At 38.4% G+C, this 24,274-nt stretch overlaps 3 protein-coding genes across 8 annotated transcripts in view; 1 reads left to right on the forward strand and 2 right to left on the reverse strand.

Annotated features, from left to right (window-relative positions):
• Positions 1 to 8,324, reverse strand: part of TRAPPC13 (trafficking protein particle complex subunit 13) — a 31,405-nt gene extending 23,081 nt beyond the window's left edge. For all 4 annotated transcript variants that reach the window (XM_079796689.1, XM_079796688.1, XM_079796687.1 and 1 more), the window contains exon 1: positions 8,184 to 8,324. In XM_079796689.1, coding sequence (XP_079652815.1) covers positions 8,184 to 8,229 — 46 coding nt within the window. In that variant the 5' untranslated portion in view covers positions 8,230 to 8,324. The remainder of the gene's footprint in view (positions 1 to 8,183) is intronic.
• SHLD3 (shieldin complex subunit 3) lies at positions 3,077 to 8,320 on the reverse strand. Of its 3 annotated transcripts, none has more exons than XM_079796716.1 (3): positions 7,997 to 8,177; positions 7,681 to 7,837; positions 3,077 to 5,707 (listed from the first exon to the last, which is right to left on the reverse strand). In XM_079796716.1, exon 3 carries the CDS (start codon positions 5,588 to 5,590, stop codon positions 4,835 to 4,837), a length of 756 nt encoding a protein of 251 aa, XP_079652842.1. In that variant the 5' UTR covers positions 5,591 to 5,707; positions 7,681 to 7,837; positions 7,997 to 8,177; the 3' UTR covers positions 3,077 to 4,834. The 3 variants fall into 3 exon arrangements, with proteins under 3 accessions (XP_079652842.1, XP_079652841.1, XP_079652840.1); XM_079796715.1 differs by lacking the exon at positions 7,997 to 8,177 and adding an exon at positions 8,184 to 8,313 and having other exon boundaries at positions 4,505 to 5,707; XM_079796714.1 differs by lacking the exons at positions 7,681 to 7,837; positions 7,997 to 8,177 and adding an exon at positions 8,184 to 8,320 and having other exon boundaries at positions 4,505 to 5,707.
• A 585-nt stretch (positions 8,325 to 8,909) lies between the features above and the next one.
• Positions 8,910 to 24,274, forward strand: part of TRIM23 (tripartite motif containing 23) — a 30,503-nt gene continuing 15,138 nt past the window's right edge. Inside the window, exons 1-6 of the mRNA XM_079790700.1 lie at positions 8,910 to 9,031; positions 13,724 to 13,886; positions 14,987 to 15,108; positions 17,583 to 17,861; positions 18,582 to 18,764; positions 21,999 to 22,214. Of these exons, the coding sequence (XP_079646826.1) occupies positions 8,951 to 9,031; positions 13,724 to 13,886; positions 14,987 to 15,108; positions 17,583 to 17,861; positions 18,582 to 18,764; positions 21,999 to 22,214 (1,044 nt within the window). The 5' untranslated portion in view covers positions 8,910 to 8,950. The remainder of the gene's footprint in view (positions 9,032 to 13,723; positions 13,887 to 14,986; positions 15,109 to 17,582; positions 17,862 to 18,581; positions 18,765 to 21,998; positions 22,215 to 24,274) is intronic.

Here is a 24,274-nt window from a genome sequence, read left to right on the forward strand (position 1 = left end):
CCGGCGGGGCTTGATGGGGGACCTCAGGGCGCACCCCCCACTCCGGTGCCAGGCTTTGGGACCTCAGGCCATGCCCCCTACCCAGCAGGGCTTGACAGGGGACCTCAAGCCACGTCCCCCACCAGGCGGAGCTTCATGGGGACCTCAGACCACGCCCCCAGCCCCGGCGCTGGGTCAGGCGACCTCAGGCTGCGTCCCCCTCCTGGCCGGGCTTGACCGGGGTAGGGCCGGTCGGGTCTGGATCTAGCCCAATGGGGGTGGGGCCAGCCGGGTCTGGGTCTCGCGCAATTTCGAGGTGCACATGGGTGGGCGGAGACTTGACTCTGGTTCCCATGACACCCCAGACTCTGACAGGAGGGAGATTTTCATATACATTTTACTAATTTTCTTTCATCTCTGACACTTCTATTATAGAGAAAGGGCAAATAGCAATATTAAAATATTTCCTCTAATTAATTCCCTTTTAATGTGCACGAATTTCATGCACCGGGACACTAGTCTATATATAAAAGCCTAAGCGACCAGCTAACTGGCTGGTAACCATGACACGCAATGACCACCAGGGGGCAGATGCTCAACGCAGGAGCTGCCGAGCGACAGCAACTTTGCAGAGTGTCCTCTGGGACCCCTTGGGGGTTGTTGGACTGCCAGTTTTGGCCCGATTCCTGCAGGCCAGGCTGAGGGACCCCACCTACTGGAGGGATCCCGCTCACTTTGTGGTACCGCCCAGGTGCGGCCGGCCAGGGAGGCACCGTGGGAGAGTGACTCCAGGGCGTGTCCAGCCCATCTCGCCCAGGCCCACCCCGCCAGCCACCTTCTAATTAATTTCCTTTCAATGTGCACGAATCCGTGCACTGGGCCTCTAGATAAGGTATATTAGGAGAACAAGGCTTTAAAAAAATCCTGAGTGAGTTCGGTGTAAATAATATCAACAAAATATTAATCAAAAGAAGCCTGCAAGGAAAATAAGTTTAGATGCATCATTTTGAATATAAAACAATAATTTTATGACAAAAGGGCCTTTTGTGAGCTGTACCCCTTGATTATAATTACTGACCACTGAAAGTTCAGTAAGTGGCCCTTTTAGTAATATTAATTCTGTATAGAAATTACAAAAATATCAATTAATGGTTTATTGGTTATTTCCAACCAGAAATAAGATTTGTTCTTGGAACACAGCAGAATGTATCTAAAGTTTATCTAGAAAAATAAATAAGTGAAAATAAGAAAATAAATTGGGAAAAGGGGGGAAGAATTGGACTTACCATATATTAAAAAATTTAAGTCTACAATAAATTAATTGGCTTATTAATTGAAGACCATACAAATACATATATTAGATAGTTAACAAAAATGATTAGGATACAGAAAAATATTAACATTTTAAGATGCTAAGACAACTGATTAGCTATTTGGAAAAAATAAAATTTAATCTATAAATTCACTTAAAAATCAAGAGACATACTAAAAAAACACAATATGTCATATTTGCAGATTTTTAAATGCAAACTGAGAAAGCCAAGTTATTAACATACAACTATCTCACTCTTTGAAAGATAATCCAAAGTATGTCTATATCAAATACACATTTAAAACACAATATTTACTGTCTTATAGTAATAGACCTCAAAAATTACATATAATGTTAGTTGGAAAGAGCAAATACTAATTGAAGCAAGGTTTAGGAACTATACTAAAGCCCTGGTTGGTAAACAGTAATTTTGTACCCAGCCTTGAATGTTAAAGTAGGTACTTCACCAAAGAAATTAGAGCAAATAACACTGTGATTTTTAGTTGAGTGCCAAATATTCATACAGTGCCATATGTAGAGACACTTGCAGTAGAACTCACAAAACAGACATTTCATTTACTTATGAAATTCAGGTTTCATATAAAATATTATAATAAAAAGATAGGCCTGAAGTTACAAAGTGATAAACTGGGCCTAGCTCAACTTGCACACAAATTTTGCTTGTCCACAACATTAAAAAAAAAAAAAATTAAGTGCAATCTTCTCCAGGTTTGGAATCCTTACCACATTCTACAGTCTATCTAGTCCCTGAAGACATTTATGTCTGTGAATTTTGAATTAATTTTGGGCATTTTGAGCAGATTAAATTAAAGAGAATCATTATGCAGGAGCTCATTTTGAAAAATTTCAAAAAGTGATCTTTAAGTTATTTGGTGAGTTAGCAAATGAAGTTAAATTAATATAATGCCCTTCCATCTTTTTTTTTTTTTTGCATTTGACTGAACATTATTTGAAGATGGATGGGTTATCAGGGAAAAATAAAATGATGGTACTGCTGCATTTCCCTGGAGAGTAAATGCTGATTGGATTTTACCAAATGCCCTCACAGATACACCTTCCTGTATATGCCTTTGTTTCCCCAATTTATTTCTATGTCTATGTTAAGAGTGTAACCCAGAAATACTGCTGAGCCCTATTATTAGCTTATGACAGAATCGTGAGTTCTAAGGTTCTAAATATGCAAAGAAGTAGCCATGGATTCTAAATTCTTAGGCCTTGATTACTTCTTAAGTACTCTCTAGGTAGAAGAGAAATGAATTCCCCTTACCCCCTTCTTTAAGATCCTTACAATATTTGCACTAAAACTTAATCTTCAGTTTCCCATTTTTGAATGACCTTTTCATTGTTTCTCAAAGGGTTAAAAAGCAATTGATATAGAGTAAATTAGAAAAATTTAAATCTGCCACATACGCAAACAAAGAAGCTCTTTTTAATGTGTGGTTCTTGGATTAAAAAGCTACTCTTCATAAGAATCCCATGATGCTAGACTATACCTTGTATTTTCAGCTCTGTGTGCAATCATTTCAAAATAATAAAACTATCAAAGAAAAACAGTGTTATGAGTACCTAGGTTTTTATTTTTTTAAATTGATTTTTAGAGAGAGAAAGGGAGAGGGAGAGCAAGAGAGAGATCAATTTAAGAGGGAAACATCAATCAGCTGCCTCCTGCACCCCCACCCCCCCACAGGGAATTGAGCTTGTAACCCAGGCATGTGCCCTGACACATGCCTGTAATGCCCAAACATCAGAGCCACATTAGCCAGGGCATGAGTACCTAACTTTTAGCCCTTGATTAGCAACCTCACAGTAAATAAGACCCGAACAATAAAAATCAGATTCACCATTTATTTTTGCCTAATCATGTTAACCAACTCTTATTCACAAGCTCACTAGGCAACACTCAATGGCTTCTTGACATTTCTCCAGCAGTCTTCGATTGAAAAGAAAGATTGATGAACAAAAGAGGAAGTCATTACTGAAGAAGCTACATTGGAAACTCCCTCTACAACAGGTGATTTTTCATTCAAAGACTTCTGGAAGCATTCATGCACATGCTGCTTATTTTCTAGATAGCAGTCTCATTTGAGACAATAAAATGATACTAAAAATAGTTAAAAACAAAACAATATTTGAACAGAGTAAAACCTAATTGGAAAAGATTATCTCTTCAGTTAAAAATTAGTAGACTCCTCAGACTTTAAGCAATATCAGCCTGTGAAGAATCTCTCCAAAGGGCACATTTATCATGTATTATGGAACCTCTACCATGCTAGGCACTATGCCACAAGGCAAACATATCTCCACCTTGCTAATGAATACACTCTTACTGGTTTTTTTCGAGTTTGGTTTTTCTACTTAATAGTAGTAACTCCATGTAAGCTCTGAGGGCAGGGTACATGTTTGCGTCCTTTCCTACTACATTCTAGTATCTAGCTCATAGAAGGCATTTAAATTTATTAAATAAATACGTCCTTTTATAAACCTTTTATTCCATAATCACTTTCGTTATTTTTTAAAAAAATTATCTTTATTGTTGAAAGCATTATATATATTCCTCCTTTTTTCCCCCCAAAGGACCCTCTCCATCCTGCCCTCACTCCATCCCCCAGGCCTTCACCACACTATTGTCTGTGTCCAGGGGCTATGCATATACCCATATAAGTCCTTTGGTTATTTCTATGAGGTGATTCATAAATCCATTTTATAACATTTTGGTTATGGAAAACCAACAATGACTTCAAGAACCAGCAGGTTAGTAACCAGTATTAATAGTCATTAAGATGGAATTACTTGTATTAGAATAAAGAGTAACTTGATTTCTTATCATATTTGATACTTCTTTTCAAAACATGTTATATAGCCTTAAAGATGAATTATGGTCTTAGGAAAATTATATATTTTTTATTTAACCTTTGTTTCAAGACAACACATCAACTGTTATCTATTACATATCTTTGGGAACATTAGCACAATTTGGTTGGTCTCCCATTTTGAACTATATACATGCCACTTAAATAGCATTCACTGAAACTGAAACTGGTTTTAGTTTCATTTAAAAAAAATTATTACATTTTAGATGAGTAAAGAAAAAATACTATAAAATTAGACTTTAAGGATTTATCCAAATCCAAACTATTCCCTGTAATTCATAGGAATATATAACTCAATCATTGGGAAAGTAACAGAACAAAAGAAATGGCACATTTTACCTCTAACTTCAGTATAAAAAATAATTTATCACAATTAATTTAAACAGTGGCTGTTAAAAGTAGAATCCAGAAAGTTCTTGACTTAAATGACAAGTTTACAAATTCACATGATATTTATTCCTGGGATACAAACTGAACACATATTACCACACAATTTTTCACAATGTTAAGAATAAATAGGCTATGCTAGCAAAGGTTCAAATAAAAAAATTGTCATTAAAAATTTAAAAACCAGTAAAAAAAATTTATTCATCTATTTCAATATATACTGTTCATTCAGAATAGTCTTCTTTTTGACAATCACTGGAATTCATCACATACTAAAAATAATACCATGTTTACGCACAAATAAATTTATTTTCCCTGTAAGAGCTAATCTTCCTTTAAGGAGATTTCCCACATATTCACAGTACATAATATCACAAAACACCCATATTTGGCCCAAATGTCTCTGAATTGTAGCATTACAAGATGGAAGTTCATTGTGCCTGATAATTCTATTGAGTTTTGCCCAAATGTCTTCCAGAGTTTGGTTGTTACATAGAGTGTGATCTATTGTCCATCTTGCTCTATAAAATAAGTGTAAATCTAGTGCCTTGACACTATCTTGCAATTTTTTAGACAAAGGAAAAATAGCTTTAGTACAATTTCTGCTGGGGAGTGAAACACTCCAAGACCTCTTCTTGTGCTGTTTCCCTTTCTCTGATTGTTTATCCAGATTTCCAGAAGTAGTCTGTTCATTCAGTGTGTGTGAACGGATTAAGTGCTTCTTTTCTTTCAAATTAGGCTGAAACTCCAATAGAGCTACTGTACAATCATAACTCTGTGATTTAACATCATGTTCTGAAATGGTTAAGTATTGTTTCACATCTTCAGTTGCCTCTTCAGAAATCACAGGTGGTGATCGTTGAGGTTTGAGCGGAAGTTTGGACCCATCATGTGGAAACCAAGGGATAAATCTTGACAGTGGACGTGTAGGAAAGTCTTGAATTGCTTTCTCTGCAATTTTCAGCAATTGTGTGGGATCACTCTCATATGCTCGATAATGCAATATTATTTCTGTGGTCATTCTGAAGTAATCCAATTACTCTTAATGAAAGGAAAATTTCTTAGCTGAGCTCCTCAGAGCTAGAATGTAATTTAAAATTACAAGACTGTCTCTTTCCAAATCAGAGGGAAACAGGACCTAAAGTGGAAGTATTGCAAAGAATAAGATATGGTAGGGGTAGCCTACATACAAATAGTCAGGGAGAAAAGGAAAAACAAAAACCAATCCCAATATACTATTTTACCAAAATGCTATTGGTAATTGTGAATGTAATCCACAAAACTGAAAATCCTTTCTCTCATGAAAATAAGGGATCTGGATTAGATGCCCTATCAGCTCACTTCTAGCCTAAAAATGCTAGTAGTCAACATGTTTAACTTAACAGATAATAAAGAATTTGGAAATAATGATATTAATAAATTAGGTACTAATAATATTAAGACTATATACAAAACAAAGAAAAATTAGTGATTCTTAAAATACTAGATTCATATATAATTTAAAGAAGTAATAATACCTAGAATTTTGAGACATCTCAGTAGTAAACACTAAAAGCATAAAAATGGTTTCAGTTTGCATTTTACCCAGGATAGGGACTGGTTTTGTGACAGTCTCCTCTGTATAATTAGGGCACTTCAGTATTAAGACCATGGCTCCTGAATTCCAATTTGGAGGGAAGCAAGAAGGCTAGACCCTTATTTTTTTCTTCTTATAACACAGAAGTCCACAAGTTGCCCCAAATTAAGCATTGATAATAAGTTCCAGCATATAGTACACGGGCTCAAGAATGGAACCTTCCAGGATCTGCAAGTTAGGTTTCCTAACCAGGTACAAAGCTGCAAAAGCCATACTTGCAAGTTCTTTCATATCTTGCACTATAAGAGAGAGAGAGAGAGAGAGAGAGAGAGAGAGAGAGAGAGAGAGATTGATTGAATCCCTTCTCCTCAAAAATCATTAAAAGAATCAGAACGTCAAACCTCAGGGAAGGTAGGGGACAGTGGGGGTAAGGGGGAGAGATCAACCAAAGGACTTATATGCATGCATATAAGCCTAATCAATGGACACAGGCAACATGTGGATGGGGGCAAAACAAAACTCATTAAAAGAACTACTTGATGAGGGTTCTCCCACTGTCAGGATAACAGTGGTGGGGACTCCTGGCATGATGTCAACACTCATTTGACCACTTACTGAAGAGTCAGAAGAAGTCATCTCATGATTATTTTCACCTACTGTTAGTGTCCATTAACAGATTTGACAACTTGTAAATTCATAATATTAATAATTTTTAATGTTTCATAAATTAGATAGCAATTCTTTCAAGAATGAATGCTTTTATTTTTTCCCTTATACTTTCACATTGTAAGATAATGACATTGAGAATTCTTTCAGTATTGTCTAAACTTACTTAGTTTTGGAAAGACTGAGGAAGGCCTTGTGCTGAAATAGTGCCTCAATCAATAATTAGCTTGTGATCTTGGAAACGTTTCTTAACTTTTGAGAGTTAAGGAACCCCTATTGGGCATGCTTGCTGTGAGACTGAGAGATAAAGACCCTGACAGTTCCTTCTCTTCTTTTTCTTCAGGAATAACCCACTTCAGTCCAGCTCATTTGCTCAAACTAAGCTTGCTGGGCATTTTGCTATATTACTTAATATTGCACTTCCTTAATTATACAGTCAGAGGCCGTCCTGTTAACCCCAGCTATCAGTATACGATTTGATGTTACAAATGGGACTGGTGGGCTTCTGGAAGGGAAGGTCTCTCAAAATGGATACCACAAGTAAGTGCAATGTAACTGAATTCAAAAGTCTACTGAGCATTTTCTCAGCTCAGTCGAAGAAGGGATTGGTAACCACACATCAGAGCATCCAAGAAATAAAAAAAGTGCATTTGTGGTACGGAAAACAGATAGAACACAGCTGAAAGCATTTAAAAGTTTTTCAGAAAACTACAGGAATTCCAGAAAAACTCTAACCTGTTTTTCCTCTAAATAATGACCTAATTATCAAACATAATCAAACTGATTGCTATGCACAGAAAATGAAAGTGGACGTGAATTTTCCCATATACACAATATTGTGAAGTACACTACAGTAGATTTTAACAAACCTGGATTATATGTCAGTACTATGTACTTCTAAGTCGTTGGCACTGCTATTTGACAGATGGAGTTGAAGGCTCTTTGTCAGTGCCGCATGAAGGGACAAGACACCAAAGAAAACCACTTCAGAGGTCGCCTGCCATCACCTTGGTCACAGGGCTCTCCCTGTAGAGGGTAGGGTGGGAACGTCAGGTTCTGGGACTAAAATCTGTCCGGTGACTGCAACAGCACCTAACTGAGTGATTTGCCTCTCTTGGCTTTACAAGCCATCCCCTCCCCTCCGCGACTGGTCTACCTATCCGTCCTCGAGGGAGGCTCTCAAACCTAAAATCAGAGTTGAAATTGCTTCCCGCCGCTTCGGCACCAGGCGCAGAGCGGCAGGGCGTGCACGGAGTGTAAGAAGAACGAGGCCTACGTCGCACCGGCCAGGGCTGTGTGGCCAAGGCTTGGAGATCTAGAGAGAGAAGGCGAGAGAACAGATTTAAGGGGAGTCAGGCTCGCAAAACTTTACCTTTCAGAGCCAGCAGGTGCTCCTGTTTGGGGGGATTCACTTCCATTTTGACAGGCACTTTCGATCGAGAGCCTACGGGGGTTGAGGAGGTTCAATCCAACTCGGGAGAGAGCAGAAAAACGCACTTTCGGGACGGCAGGGCGTCAAACACCGTCCCTTCCGGTGGTGTCTTAAATTCCCTTCTTATCAGGTCCTTTGCGACCCAAATGGCAGCTTCTCACCAAGGCCACATCTGGCCTGTGGAACACTCCTCTTCCCACCCGCATTCACACTTCGCGACTGCACGACACCACTCGTCGGAACAATACGCGGTCTCCGAAATTGCGGCCTTGCGGCGTAAAAGATACTGAGGTGGCACGCCGGGACTTGTAGTTTATATAAAAACCGCACTGCATGCAGGGAGATGTAGTCCCTCCTCGTCCCCCTTTTTTTCGCGACTGGGGACAATATCTTGCTCCTGGAGCGAGAGTTGCACCCCAAAATTTTGCTTCTCTTTTAGATTTAATTTTATTTTCTTAACTTTATTCCTTCCATCAGTGGCAGATTCTTTAATAACAATAAAAATAAAGCGCCCATGCGCAAGGAAGTGCAGCCAGCTAGTGACTGGCGGGAGGAGGAAGGAGGCGGTCCTGGGAACATTTCCCCGCCCTGCGCCGTATTGCGCCTGTGCGCCAGTGGCTGGCGCCGAGGCTTCTGGGTAGGTGGCTCTGCCCCGCCCCTCCGTTGGAGGCCCTTTCGGGTGCTTCTGCAGCGCCGCTCCTCCAAGGATGGCTTCTCTGGTTGTAAACAAGGCTGGATCGGGACTAGACAGTGGCCGTCAGGGCAGCTGGGGCACGGCCGTGGTGAAGGTGAGGGGCCCTGCGTTCTCTGTTCTCCACCATTGGCCTGCCTGTGGTTCATCCCCGAGATGGGGCTGCAGCGCCGCGGCCCGGGCTGCTTTGGGCGGGATGCGCGGCCTCTGGGCCCCTCTTGGCTGTACCAGCCAGGCCCTCCCCTCCGCGACCGGTCTGCTGTTCTTGCCAGTCCTCTGCCTGGCATCAGCTAGGGGGCATTTGTGAAAATAAGCTTATGGGCCTGTGAGAGTGACCTGGGCTTTCTTCCTCCCGGTCTTCTAATTTTAATTAAACTCAACAGGCATTAATTAGCTTATTTTTATTAAATCAAACCATTATTAGCTCCAGGTATTATGTTAGCCTTTTAAATCCCTGGTGTCTACTTACGAGGTTGGTGTTAATTCCTGTTTTACAGGTGAGGAAACAAAGGTTTACGTTAACAGTGTGTGGCAGAGCCAGGGTTGACTGGCTCTAAAGTTTGCTTTTTTACTATTGCATTACTTCCATGATCAGACGTCAGTTGTGGGGTGACCTGCCCCTTCCTCTCTTGGTCAACACTTTTAAAAATATATGTTTGTATTGATTTCAGAGAGGAAGGGAGAGAGAGAAATATCAATGATGAGAGAGTGTCATTGATCGGCTGCCTCCTGCACGTCCCCCTACTGGAGATGAAACCCGCAACCCGGGCATATGCTCTTGACCGGAATCGCACCCAGGACCTTTTAGTCCCGAGGCCGAGGCTGTATCCACTGAACCAAAGTAGCTAGGGTTTGGTCAACACTTGTAAGAAGTCTCCCAACAGCAACACAGCTCGACAGTAGCACTAGGGTCTATGAATTGCCCTATGCTTGAAGTTTGAAATTCTACCCTGTGTAAATGCTCCAAGATGCTGTTACTAAAAAATCAACTGAAATAACGTGGAATATTTGTAACCTGAGATATTGATAATTCTCATTACTGGCTACATATTCGAATCACTGAGCACGTTTAAAAAAACACAAACTGATGCAGCCACCCCTCCCCACCAGTTCTGATTAAGTTGACATCAGTATATTTTTTACATTCCCAGAAGTGATTTTAATGTGCAACCATGTTTGAGAACCACTGAACCAGGTAATATCTGAAGTATTTTTTATTTTTAATAATAGCCTTCTAATGATTTTTCACCTAATGTTGGTTTTATATGACAACAAATGATACATTTCTGCTCACAACTGTATTATCAGTCCGTATTGGTGGTTGTTGATTCATCTGACCTTTATATACTAGTATTGATGAAGTTATTCTGAAAACACACAGCATATCCAAGATGCAAAGGAGCCCTCTTATTATAAGGCATATTGTGTGGTTGAGATTTTATTTATGGAATTGTATTTTTTCTAAGTAGAGAATATCTGAAGATTATTTTGTGAATTAACATGAATTAAGAAGTTGTATTAGGCATGAATATTATTGCTGTATCTTCTTTGTTATCCTGTTTACGTTAAAATCTCAAAACTATACCAAAGCCTGATGGTACTCCAGTTTGTAATAGCACACAGTTTGAAATATTAGAGGCTCGCTTTATTCATTTTAATCTTTACGTGTAATATGTGCCTAAGCTGGGCAGTAGGACAGTCCTTTTTGGCAAGAACCTCATGCTGTAATTTGTAAGAAGTATGTTGGCATAATTTTTTTAAATTGTAATTTTCATAGATGAAAGCAAGGAGTGTTAATTGGGAGGTAAGAATTGAAGTCTAATAATGCTAACATTATGTAAACTGGCCTCTTGTTTAATGAACAAATTGACAATGGCATGGCTTTTATCATTAGAGAAACAAAGATAAAAATCTAAAATTAATATTATTTACATTCAGGAAAGAATCAGGAAAGTTTCTTTTGAAAGTGAGCCTCACCCTGGCCACTGTGGCTCAGTTGGTTGGGCATTGTCCCATGCACGGGAAGATTGCTCGTTGAAATCCTGTGTAGGGCACGAAAAAAAGAAAAAAGAGAAAGTGAGCCTTCTTAATCTTTTAAAAATATGGACTGGTTAATTAAATTTTTATTTATATGTAATAAGTACATGTATTAAAAAAAAACAGGATATGCCCTGGCTGGTTTGGCTCAGAGGATAGAGTGTCGGCCTGCAAATTGAAAGGTCCCAGGTCCGATTCCAGTCAAGGGCACATGCCCGGATTGTGGGCTCGATCCCCAGTGGGGGACTTGCGGGAGGCAGCCGATCCATGATTCTCTCTCATCATGGATGTTTCTATCTCTCTCTCCCTCTTCCTTCCTCTCTGAAATCAATAAAAATATATTTTAAAAAAATAGATAAATTGAAGTGTATGTGTGTATAATATATGTAATTTATGTGCAGCTGTTTTCTAGCTCTTCCTCACTAGACTACATTGTTTTGCAGTGTATGAATGTACCATAACTTTTTTCCAGTCTTGTATTGTTGTGTACTTTGTTTCTGATTTCTTGCTAATGCAAATGGTACTGTTAAGGATCAGCATGCAGATTTTACACATGTGTGAAATATTTGTAGGATTAAATTCCTGAAGTGGAATTGTTGAGCTATTCTAACTTTTGATAGTCATTGCCAAATTCCCTTCCAGAGAAGCTGTATCAATCAATAAAACATTTCACAGCAACCAGCAGTGTATGAGAGATATGTTCTCTGACACTTGCACCAGTACAAAGTGTTATCAACGTTTTTGATCTAATCTGAAAAAAAAAGTATACTGATACAGCTTTCATTGCATTTCAAAGTGTTTTGAGTGATAGTGAACATCTTTTTATATGTTTAAAGAAAAGACTACGCGTGGTAAGAAAAGACAAACAGTCTTTTCTTTTTTTGTGAGCTATGTGTTACAGTTAAACTCCTTTTGAAACATACTGGGATGCAAGCCAATTATGAATTACCTGTTTTATTATAGTGAAAGATGCTTCCATATCAGATAGTCAGTCCAAAATAATTTCACAGTTAAGATTAAAATTTTAATGGATTAAGTCTGATTTCCACTCTGGGTTTCCTTTTTTTTTTTTGGCGGGATGGGGGTGAAGGAGGGTTTCTATTTTTTACCTCCTGTTATGTATTTGTTGGGGATGGTGGTTGGACACTTTGTTTTTACATTTTTATTTTGTTGGACTTTAGTTGGTATTTGGAATACCCTGTTCCTGGGAGCTTTTGGTCTAACAGGCAAGACAGGTTGGAAAGCCAATAAAGGTATTCCCGTGTTTTGGGTGTTAAGATAGACACTTACTCATGGTACATGGGGGCCCCAGGGACACTGTGGTCATTTCAGTTGGACTGAGCTGTAGGTAGTCCTGAGAGAGGCAGTGTTTAGGAATTTGTTGGTTTATGAAGGTAAAAGAGGATCCACTAGAAAAGTATTTATTTAGCTATTCCCTCAGCATTAGCAGAAAGAAAGTGGCAAAAACAGTCATGTTTTGGGAACTACAGATCAGTTGTAGCAGGTCATAGATGGCAGGCATAGGAGTTTGTGGTACAATTAAACAGTTCAGAGTGGGTATATTTTTAAATTATCAAAAATTGTGAAATACTTCAGCTATATTAAGAAATAAAAGTACCAAAAATCTTTCATTGATATAAATACAGTTTGTTAACTAATTATCCTACATAATAAAATGGTAATATGTAAATTACCATCACTCCGCTACGCCCACGATTGGGCCAGCAGGAGGCGCAGGGGGCGGGACTCAGGGTGGCCGGGGTAGCTGATTGGGCCAGCAGGACGCTGAGCTTGCGGCGCCACTGGCGCCGGGAGCTCAGCGTCTGTGTCATGGCTGCGCCGGAGGCTTTCGGAAGGCCTGGTGCACCGGCGGACAGACAGCCAGCCGGCTCCCCCACGATCAAAAGCCAAAGCGGGGGAGCTGTCTGTCTGTCTGCGCCGGCGCAAGGCCTTTCGAAAGCCTCCGCCGCGCCGGAGGCTTTCGGAAGGCCTGGGGCACCAGCGGACAGACAGCCAGCTGGTGCACCAGGTGCATGATTAAATCATGCACTGGGCCTCTAGTAAAACATAAACTAGTGGATCTGGGAATCAGAATTTGTCGATTCTTGTCACCTTCCTTTTGACTGACTACATGGCCTTGGACAAATCATGTGCTTGTCATTGGAACTAGGTAGACAAAATATTCTCTAACCCAGGAGCATATTTATTAATTGAGAACAAGGAATTGAAATTTAAGTCAAAGGTGATTGCTTTCTTGCCTTTACATTATGTGATATAAGTGGATACTGGATACTTCAAAATTACTTATAGTCTTAACATGTTCTTTATTAGAAGGGTAAATTGTCATCCTAGCACATATTCCAAATTGTTTTGTCCAAATTAATGGTGATGTTTTGGAGGTTACATAATTGCAGAGGAGTTGTTTAATAACCCATGTTTGGGAGAACTATATATTGTTTCAGATTCAGATATAACAAATTAAGTCATAATTTTCAAAAGATAAAGATCATGATAATTTACACCATTATCCTAGTCCCTAACACAACATTTCAAGGAGATTTCACTCTGATGTAATTTTGGTAGGGTTTGTCAGATGAAATGATAAAAGGAGATTTAAAGTTTTCCAACCTAGGAGGAATAAAGTAATTTAACAAGATTTATTCAGTATATTAGATCAGCTTTTTTTAAAAAAATAAAATATCTATGCTTTTAAAATCACTTAAAGACCACATGTTCCCTTTTCAAATATTAGGTGCTGGAGTGTGGAGTTTGTGAAGATGTCTTTTCTTTGCAAGGAGACAAAGTTCCTCGCCTGCTGCTTTGTGGTCACACCGTCTGCCATGACTGTCTCACCCGCCTGCCTCTTCATGGAAGAGCAATCCGTTGCCCTTTTGATCGACAAGTAACAGACCTAGGTAGGAAAATATATGTGTATATATTTAAGATTTAAAATCGTTCATGGAATACAAACATCATAGGAAAAAATGTTTTCCCACTTGATTTTTAAAATTGTATACTAGTAATTACAAGATGGATTCAGTTTCTATTAAGGCCAGTAGTCTTGTAAGTATAAATTAGCTCAATCTTAAGATACCTGAGAACATAACCTATTCAAAGAAATAAGAAAATTATTTTGCCTGAAGCCATTGATACAATAAAACAATCTTTCTATAATTAATAGGCCAATAATGAAAATACAGATTAAGTAATTTGAGTGTCAGCATGTTTTTATTTACTGGTATTAAAACAGAGTGTTTGTAGCTTGTGATAACTACTTGTTTTCTGTTTAAATAAGTGTAAAGGTCTTGTTGATTTTTTTAGTTTCCTGAATCTTTTAAAACTTTGCTTTATATTTCAAAATTAGTTATTAATATGGGATACTAGATTTGGAAATAATAACATTAACATTTTAGCAATTATCTTACAAACCCAAGTTCTATAAATCTATTCTTTTTGATAACAGAATTTTCTTTAAAAGAAATAGTTTAAAGTTGTCATTTTTTTTTCAGGTCAGTAGCAATATTTGTTTTAAAGATGATGTCAAGTGGAACATGTTCAAAATAATAATCTATGAAAAAAATTTTTAGACTGGAAAACTTTAAAAAGCTGAGAAACATGATTATAAAATGTTTTCTTGTAGGGAAAGGATAGTTTTCTTTAGGTTTTGGTAGTCTCTGATTTAAATAAATATGTAGTATGTCCATTTGCCAGAAAACTAATATAGGACAGTGTTATCATTACTATAGATGACATTAATATATTATTAGCCAAGAAATAATTAGGGGGAAGAGGAAGATATGTTTCTATTTAGAATGCTAAGGAGTTCTGTTTTTTAAAGAGAATATTAAGACAAGTGTTCTATCATAAATAGAAAATGGGGGAAATTTGCATTTTAAAAATTTAGACATTATTAATGGCTAAACTATATGACTTAGAAATTACTATTGAGGTATGAGGTAAAGTGATTATAATTGCATTCTGTTAGATTTAGTTTTTATTTTTATATTTATTCTAGGAGATTCGGGTGTTTGGGGATTGAAAAAAAATTTTGCTTTATTGGAGCTTTTGGAACGACTACAAAATGGACATATTGGTCAGTATGGTGCTGCAGAAGAAGCCATTGGGATATCTGGAGAGGTATTGATTGAACTTGGTGAAATATTTGTTATGAGCATGGATTTTTGCTTTTAATTTAAAATATTTGCCATAAAAAGCACAATATTACCTCACTTACTCCAGCAGGTAGGATACCAGAAATACAACTTTTCGTACATTACAGTTCTTAAAGCAACAACAGTTCCAACAGAACAAAAGTAAAACTGAAACCTGAATTCTTTCATAACACTATACCCAAACTATGTCTTGTGTATAAGCTTGTCTCCCTATCCTAATTCCTTTCTATCCCAGAAAGTGAAAGAGTAAGATTATGGAAGAGTAAGAAGATGTGCATTAAAGCAGAGGTTACAAAAGTGAACTAGTGAACAGGAAGGAACGAAGGGAGGGCGAGAGGGAGGAAAACTCTATGCAGGAGGCTATTTAATATAGAAGCAAAATGTCTTAAAGATAGCACTAGCTCCTGAGGGAATTACTACTATTAAATATCTTTATGAGAAGGTTAAATTATGTGTAGGTGTATCCTCTTTTTCCAGACAGGTTATCCTGAAATATTCGAAGTCCATGAACACAGATTAAAATACATTTTTAACACTTATGGAATTAATTGCCTGCATAGCTCATAGGCTGTTCTGGATATAAGAATAGTTGTAGTAAATAGCAGTTATTGATTTTGGTGATCAACTTTAAAACCATGTTTAACATCAAGGTAAAAGAAAAAATGATTTTCACTTCTCTTTTATTAAATCATGATGATTTCTTTATGTAAAGTAAATCCTTGAAATGAATTTCAAACTGAAGCATTGTTTTCTGAAATTTTTGCAGTTTTTTCACACACTCTAGATATTATCTTTATTTCAAAAGACTAATTAGAGCAGGGGTCCTCAAACTTTTTAAACAGGGGGCCAGTTCACTGTCCCTCAGACCGTTGGAGGGCCGGACTATAGTTTAAAAAAAAACTATGAACAAATTCCTATGCACACTGCACATATCTTATTTTGAAGTAAAAAAACAAAACGGCAAAAACACCCGCTTGTGGCCCGAGGGCCGTAGTTTGAGGACGCCTGCATTAGAGTGTTATCTGATGTTGACCTTGTAAATTACTTGTCAGATCTTGAAAACAGAAGACATGAATTTTTATTTTACATGTACATATTTCCCATAATTGCAAACAAAGCTGTCTAACTTTGTGTTCTTTTTTAAATTTGTGATATTGATGTATTTTCTAATTTTTATTTTTGGAAAAATTTTATACCAAATCTCTCCCTTTCTAATTATGGCCTTTTAATATTCAGCCAAAAATTCCCAAGGTTTCTTGGTGATCTGACATGTAAAATTTTCCAACTTGAAGCTTTTTAGTAATTAATAAAAATTAGAAATAATACTTAAAATGGGGGCATGAGGACACGTATGTAATACCTTAATCAATAAAGAAATTAAAAAAAAAGAAAGAATACTTAAAAGCTTAATACTTAAAAGCATAGGTGTTAATTGTTTATTTGCTTACATCAGTGGCTTTCAATTAGAATTGTGCATTGGACTCACCTGTGAAGCTTTAGAAACAAGTACACAAACTCAGACTTCATCTCTAACCTATTGAATTAAGTATTTCCCAGGTTGGATTCTTGGCAACATGGTTTTATTTTTATTTTTTTTCAAATCTTTATTGTTGAAAATATTACATATGTCCCCCCCCCCCCCCCACCCCCCATTAGCCCTCTTTGGCACCATGGTTTTAAAAGCTTTATAGCTAATTCTGATGCACATCCCTTGCTGTCTAAATAGCATTGTACTTCTCTTCTTCCTATATATCATCATGACAGATAATATTTAAAGCAGTGGATATGTTTTGTTGTTTTTTTTGTTTTGTTTTGTTAATCCTCACCCATGGATATTTTTCCATTGATTTTTTTTTTTTTTAGAGAGAGGGAAAGACAGAGAAAAACATTGATGTGAGAGAAACACATTGATTGGTTGCCTCCTGCATGTGCCCTGACCAGGCCCTGGGCCGGGGAGGAGCCTGCAACCAAGGTACGTACCCTTGACTGGAATCGAACACGGGACTCTTTGGTTCGCAGGCCAATGCTGTATCCACTGAGCCAAACCAGTGAGGGCTAAAGCAGTAGGTATGTTTTTAATATCAGTGGTTTTAGTCTTAAAAAAAGAATTCTAACCTCTATTCAGTTTCTTTCTTGTAAAGCGAAGGGATTTTGTGGAAGTTAACTTTACTCTGACTGTGAATCTATGAGAATAGTTTTATTTCTGGCCTTAAGTACATTAGCATATATTGATTACCAAATTTGGGAATAGTTTCTCACCCATAGAAATGAATACTTTCTCAGATGAGTAATGAATGACCTTTGTACTAGTTACCAGTGTATTTTCATATAAAAAGGCTGATTAGTTATAAAAAAAAAGATTATAGGCTTTTATGTTTCAAAATTTGTCATGCTATAGTGATTGGAGTTCAGTCTAAGACATTAATTTGTTTTTATCAGAGCATCATTCGTTGCGATGAAGATGAAGCTCACGTTGCATCCGTATATTGCACTGTATGTGCAACTCACTTGTGCTCAGAGTGTTCCCAAGTTACACATTCTACAAAGACATTAGCAAAGCACAGGCGAGTGCCTCTCGCTGATAAACCTCATGAGAAAACCATGTGCTCTCAGCATCAGGTGCATGCCATTGAGTTTGTTTGTTTGGAAGAAGGCTGTCAAACTAGCCCACTTATGTGCTGTGTCTGCAAAGAATATGGAAAACACCAAGGTCACAAGGTATGAATATAATTAAACTGGATGATTTTACCTAGCCTACCAGCTCACTGTTTGGTAGACTGAAAAGAAATAAAATTTAATTTCTGAATAACAAAAATTTTAGTAGAGAGGCATCATGATTCTTTCTAAATATATATTTTTATTGATTTCAGAGAGGAAGGGAGAGGGAGAGAGATAGAAACATCAATGATGAGAGAAAATCATTGATTGGCTGCCTCCTGCATGCCCCCGCACTGGAGATCGAGCCCACAGCCGAGGCATGTGCCCTTGACCAGAATCGAACCTGGGACTCTTCAGTCCGCAGGCCGACGCTCTATCCACTGAGCCAAACTGGCCAGGGCATGATTCTTTCTTTAATGAAAATAGCTTTCCAGCAGGAAACAAAAGTTCTCTTCTTTATTGCATGTTTTCATAATGCACTGGATTGTTTTGATGATATTTATGTCTATTGATGAACTACTTGTGATAAAATTTTAGAGATACTTGTGGTTTCTTGGTTAGTGACAAATGGATTTGTAAAAATTAAATTATTGCTTTGCAGGATAAATAGTTATTGGGTGAAGGCAAATTAGCATTTTGTGTGCTATGCTTTTGTAAATGTGGTAAAAAAGCCATTTGTGGTTGAAGGTTTTTTTTAATTAATAGTAGTGATTTAAGTAATTTTTTATTATCATTAGTCTAATACTATGAGTTTTTTTTCTATAATGTTGCATTTTATAGCATTCAGTATTGGAACCAGAAGCTAACCAGATCCGAGCATCAATTTTAGATATGGCTCACTGTATACGGACCTTCACTGAGGAAATCTCAGATTATTCCAGAAAATTAGTTGGAATCGTTCAGCACATTGAAGGAGGAGAACAAATAGTGGAAGATGGAATTGGAATGGCCCACACAGAACATGTATGGATTTTTTAATTTGTACTTTACCTTTTACCTTTTTTCCTTCTTACCTTTCACCTTCTATTATTTATTGAGCAATTATACTGCACTAATCATGAAATAATTTTTTAAATTATTTATTTATTTGTTTATTGTCTAAAGTTTTACATATGTCTCCCTTTTCCCCGCTTAACTCTCCCCCCCCCCCCCCCCCCCCGCCACAAGCAATTCCCACCCTGCCCCAGTGTCTGTGTCCATTGGTTATGCTAATATGCATGCATACAAGTCCTTTGCTCTCTAACCGCCCTGGCCCCCCGCCATTTGTCTTTGGATCTATTCTTGTTCATCAGATTATGTTGATCATGCCGAAACCAGTTTGGCTCAGTGGATAGAGTGTTGGCCTGCGGACTGAAGGGTCCCAGGTTCGATTCCGGTCAAGGGCATGTACCTTGGTTGCGGGAACATCCCCAGTAGGGGGTATGCAGGAGGCAACTGATTGATGTTTCTCTCTCATTGATGTTTCTAACTCTCTATCCCTCTCCCTTCCTCTCTGTAAAAAATCAATAAAATATATATTTTTAAAAATTACGTTGATCATTATATCCCACATATGAGTGAGGTCATGTGATATTTCTCTTTCTCCGACTGGCTTATTTCGCTTAGCATAATGCTCTCCAGTTCCATCCATGCTGTTGCAAATGGTAAAAGTTCATTCTTTTTTATAGCAGCATAGAATTCCATTGTGTAGATGTACCACAGTTTTTTAATCCACTTATCTGCTGATGGGCACTTAGGTTGTTTCCAAATCTTAGCCATTGTAAATTGTGCTGCTATGAACATAGGGGTGCATATATCCTTTCTGACTGGTGTTTCTGGTTTCTTGGGATCTAGTCCTAGAAGTGGGATTACTGGGTCAAATGGCAGTTCCATTTTTAACTTTTTGAGGAAACGCCATACTGTTTTCCACAGTGACTGCACCAGTCTGCATTCCCACCAACAGTGCACGAGGCTCCTTTTTCTCCACATCCTCGCCAGCACTTGTAGTTTGTTGATTTGTTGATGATAGCCATTCTGACAGGTGTGAGATGGTACCTCATTGTCGTTTTAATTTGCATCTCTCAGATAATGACTGACTTTGAGCATGTTTTCATACGTTTCTCGGCCTTCTGTATGTCCTCTTTTGAAAAGTGTCTAGGTCCTTTGCCCATTTTTTTATTGGATCGTTTATCTTCCTTTTGTTAAGTTGTATGAGTTCTCTGTAAATTTTGGAGATTAAACCCTTATCTGAAGTATCATTGGCAAATATGTTCTCCCATACAGTGGGCTTTCTTGTTGTTTTGATAAAATAATTTTTATGCAAATTCTGTCTTCATGGAACTTACAATCTGTCAGGGAAGAGAGACAGTTTCACGTGTGGTAACTTGATTTTGTGGGGGAAGCACAGGATGCTTTGGCAGTGCATAGAGGGACTATGATTTAGGTGAGTCGGGGAAGATTTCCCAGAAGACGTGATATCTAAACTGAGATTTGAAGGGATTTAGTCAGGGAGAAGAGTGGGGTGGGGAGTGAGTTGTCCTAGAGAGAGAAGCATTTGTTAAAATGCTCGAAAGTGAGACTTAGACATACTGTAGAATCCTGAGTTCACTGTGGTTGAAGGTTGGAATATTGGGTAGGGTATGGCAGGAAAAAGACGTTAGAGAGGTAAGAGTCAAATCATGCAGGATCTTATTAACTGTTATAAAGAGTTTGGACTTAATCTTAAGGGCAGTGATGAGCCATTGAAGAATTGGCTTAGAAGTAACAATCAGTTTTTCAGTAAGAAAGGTTGCTCCTTGCCCTATCTGGTTTTGCTCAGTGTTTACAGTGACGCCCTCCAACTGAAGGGTCGCAGGTTTGATTCTGGTCAAGGGCAGGTACCTCAGTTGCAGGTTTGATCCCCAGCACTGGTTGGGGCGCATCCGGCAGGCAACCAATCGGTGTGTCTCTCTCACGTCAGGGTTTCTCTCTGTCTCTTTCCCTCCCTTCTCTCTAAAAGTCAATAGAAAAAATATCCTCGGGTGAGAATTAACGACAGGAAAAAAGAAAAGTTGCTGTTCAACGTAGAAAATGAATTGGAGTAAGCAACAAGATTGGAAGCTGGAAACCTATCAGCAATTGCTGAAATTATCCAGTTGAGAGATGTTTTATGACCAATATCACTAAAGTAGTGAGAATGGAGAAAAGTAGATGGATTTGAGATTATGAAGTTGAATAATTAGGTCTTAGTGATTAGTATAGCTGACTTGAATAGCTGACTTGGAGGGTCAGGCATGAGACCTAGATTTCTATTTGAGGACACATTCCCTAAGAAGGTGACATTGAGCAAAGACCTACAGGAGATCAGAAAGGGACCCATGAAAATACCTGGGGAAGAGTATTCCAGGCCAAGCAAAGTAAGTGGAAAGGGCCCTGAAGTTGGAATGTGCATGGTGTGCTTATGAAACTGTGAGGAGGCTAAATGCACCTGCAGTAGAGTGATTGAGGGGGAGGGTAGCAGGAGTTGAGGGCAGAATGGCACTTGCTCTTCTTTCTGCCAGGAATGCTCTTCCTCAAGATATTTGTGTGGTTCCTCTCTTGCTTCTTTCAGATTGCTGTTCAGGCATCCTTTTCTCAGTGAGTCTGTCCTTGAACACTCCATACAAAGGACTTGGGCATTCATTCTGAGGGGAATGAAGAGTTTTGAGCAAAAGAATATCTTTTGACTTACCATTTTAAACAGATCATTCTGGCTGCTGGGTGGAGAATACATTGTAGTGGGCAGTGGCAGATATAGTGAGACCAATTAGAAGACTATTATAATAATCAGGTGAGAAATGATATTAGCTTGGATCAGGTTGATAGAGGTGGAGGTGATGAGGCATGGTTAGATTTTGTATATATTCTGGAGTCCAGAGAATTTGCTGAGGGACTAATTGTGGGACATGAACAAAATGTTAAAGATGGTTTCAGTTTTTTTGTCTTGAACAATCTGGAAGATGGAGTTGCCATTTATTGAGATGGAGGAAACTAGATTTTGGAGAAGAGAAACTCCTTTGCTTTTGAGATGTTATTTAAACAGTTGGGTATCCAAAGGCTGTGGTCCAAGGGACAGAGCTAATGTGAAGATACAAATTTTAGAAATTTTAAGGATATAGGTGGTATTTAAGTTTTCATTATTTCACATACACAATCTTTGTTATAGTTAGAGTTGCTTAAACTTTATTTTTATTTTCTTAGGTACCGGGTACTGCGGAGAATGCCCGGTCATGTGTTCGAGCTTATTTTTCTGATCTACATGAAACTCTGTGTCGTCAGGAAGAAATGGCTTTAAGTGTTGTTGATGCTCATGTTCGAGAAAAATTAATTTGGCTCAGGCAACAACAAGAAGATATGACTATTTTGCTGTCCCAGGTTTCAACAGCCTGTCTCCATTGTGAAAAGACTTTGCAACAGGTAGGTAGTTTAAACATAGGAAGGATATAGTTTAAGGAAAATAATTTTTAAGGTTAAGTAGGTAATTACTAGAGGTACACACTAGTCTATTTTATTACTTTAATAAATATTTTTATATTATTATATGTTACTGCATTCATTAACATTGTACTTAGGACATGGTCTCTATAACCTCCAATTGCTCCACCAGCAAATCGGTGTCCTCTTCTTCTTGTGCCCTCCCCACCATAAAACCATGGGTTCTAGAACTTCTAACTCTGTCATTCTTCAATCATTTACTCTTCACTCCAAGTCCTTTACTCTTCTTTGCCAACCATGTACTATTCCTTCTGCTTGGCAGGTTTATATCTCCCTTTTCTGCTAGTGGAAATCCTTCTTCAAAGTCTAGCTGAAATGTCTGCTAATCTTTGAAGTCTCTCTTCCTTGCTCTTTTTTGGGGGTACCTCTCTAGCTCTAATTCAGTGGTTCTTAACTTTGATGTCACAGAAAAGCTATTCAAAAAAATTTTTTTATTGATTTTTACAGAGAGGAAGGGAGAGGGATAGAGAGTTAGAAACATCAATGAGAGAGAAACATCGATCAGCTGCCTCCTGCACGCCCCCTATTGGGGATCGAGCCTGCAACCAAGGTTCATGCCCTTGACTGGAATCGAACCCTTCTTCAGTCCCTGGGCCGACGCTCTATCCACTGAGCCAAACCGGTTAGGGCAGAAAGGCTATGTTTTTTGATGGTTGAGGTATTAAGAGGCATTTGTTACCCAGTTTGCAGATGATATACTTTGCTAAATGGTGAGGATTTATCTATTGATTTAGCAAATACGTATTGAGTGCCTAGTATATGCATGTACATTCCAGATACATAGGATATATCAGTAAACAAAACAAGCAAAAGCCATAATCTTGTGGAATTGGCATTCTAGCAAGAAGATGGACAATAAACCATAACCATATCTAAATAAATTATGTAGTATATGAAAAAGTTAACTAAGGAAGAAAAAAAAAAGTGTGGAGGTACAGCAGATTGCATTATTAAATACTCAGGGTAGCCTGGTCAGAGTGGTTCAGTTGGTTGAGCGTCGTCCTGTGCACTGAAATGCTGCTAGTTAGATTCACAGGGCACATACATACATGGGTTACAAGTTTGATCCCTGGTTGGGGCACGTAGGGAAGGCAACCAATCTGTATTTCTCACATCTATGCTCCTCTCTCTCTCCCTCTCTCTCCCACCCTTCCTCTCTGAGGATGTTCTCCAATGAGAAGTAAATAAATAGGGTAAACATCATTGAGAGAAGATGAGACTTGAGCAAGAACTCAAACAGGAAGAAGGTGAAGGAATTAGGTAAAACCGTATTGGGAGGAAGACAACTCCACTGAGGAAATGGTTAGAGGCAGCATGCCTGGTGTGTTTGAGGAACAGCAAAAGAGGCCACTGTGGCTGGAATGGAGTAAGCAAAGAGGGGAATAACAGAAGCTGAAATGAGAGGTAATAGAGATTATATGTAAGTAAGGCCTTGGGCCATTGGAAGGACTTGAGCTTTTCCTGATTTAAATGGGGTTTTGAGCATAAAAATGAGTTGATCTTACATGTTCAAAGGATCACTCTGGATAATGTGTAAAAAATAGATTGAAGGGGGCAAAGATAGAAGGAAGGAGTTCAATGCTTAGGAGGCTGTTGTAGAATTCCAAGTGAGAGAGAATAGTGTCTAGGTTACTAGCAGTTAGAAATGCCCAGATTCTGGCTATCCAGTAGAATTTGTTGACAGGTTGTTGTGGGTTGTTAGGGAGGAGAAGGCAAGAGTGACTTCACGGTTTTTGTTCTGAGCCACTGGAATAATGGAATTCCATCAACTAATATGAATATGCAACAGTGACTAAAAACTGACAACACCACTGCTGTCATGGAACATACATATTTTTGGGACATCTCTGTCTTTTGAAGAATATATTGGCACATGTATAGAATATCTGGAATAACAATTGAGAAACTGGAAAGTGCTCGACTTTGAGGAGAGAGCCTGGAGATCTAGAGTGAGGCTTTTCACAATCTGATGTGAAGTCCTT

This window comes from Cnephaeus nilssonii (assembly GCF_951640355.1).
Source record: "Cnephaeus nilssonii genome assembly, chromosome: 2".
Classification (NCBI taxonomy): domain Eukaryota; kingdom Metazoa; phylum Chordata; class Mammalia; order Chiroptera; family Vespertilionidae; genus Cnephaeus; species Cnephaeus nilssonii.

What these genes read in the sequence shown, in the direction of transcription:
- SHLD3 (XM_079796716.1), bottom strand. Translation starts at nt 5,590, where the DNA reads ATGACCACAGAAATAATATTGCATTATCGAGCATATGAGAGTGATCCC.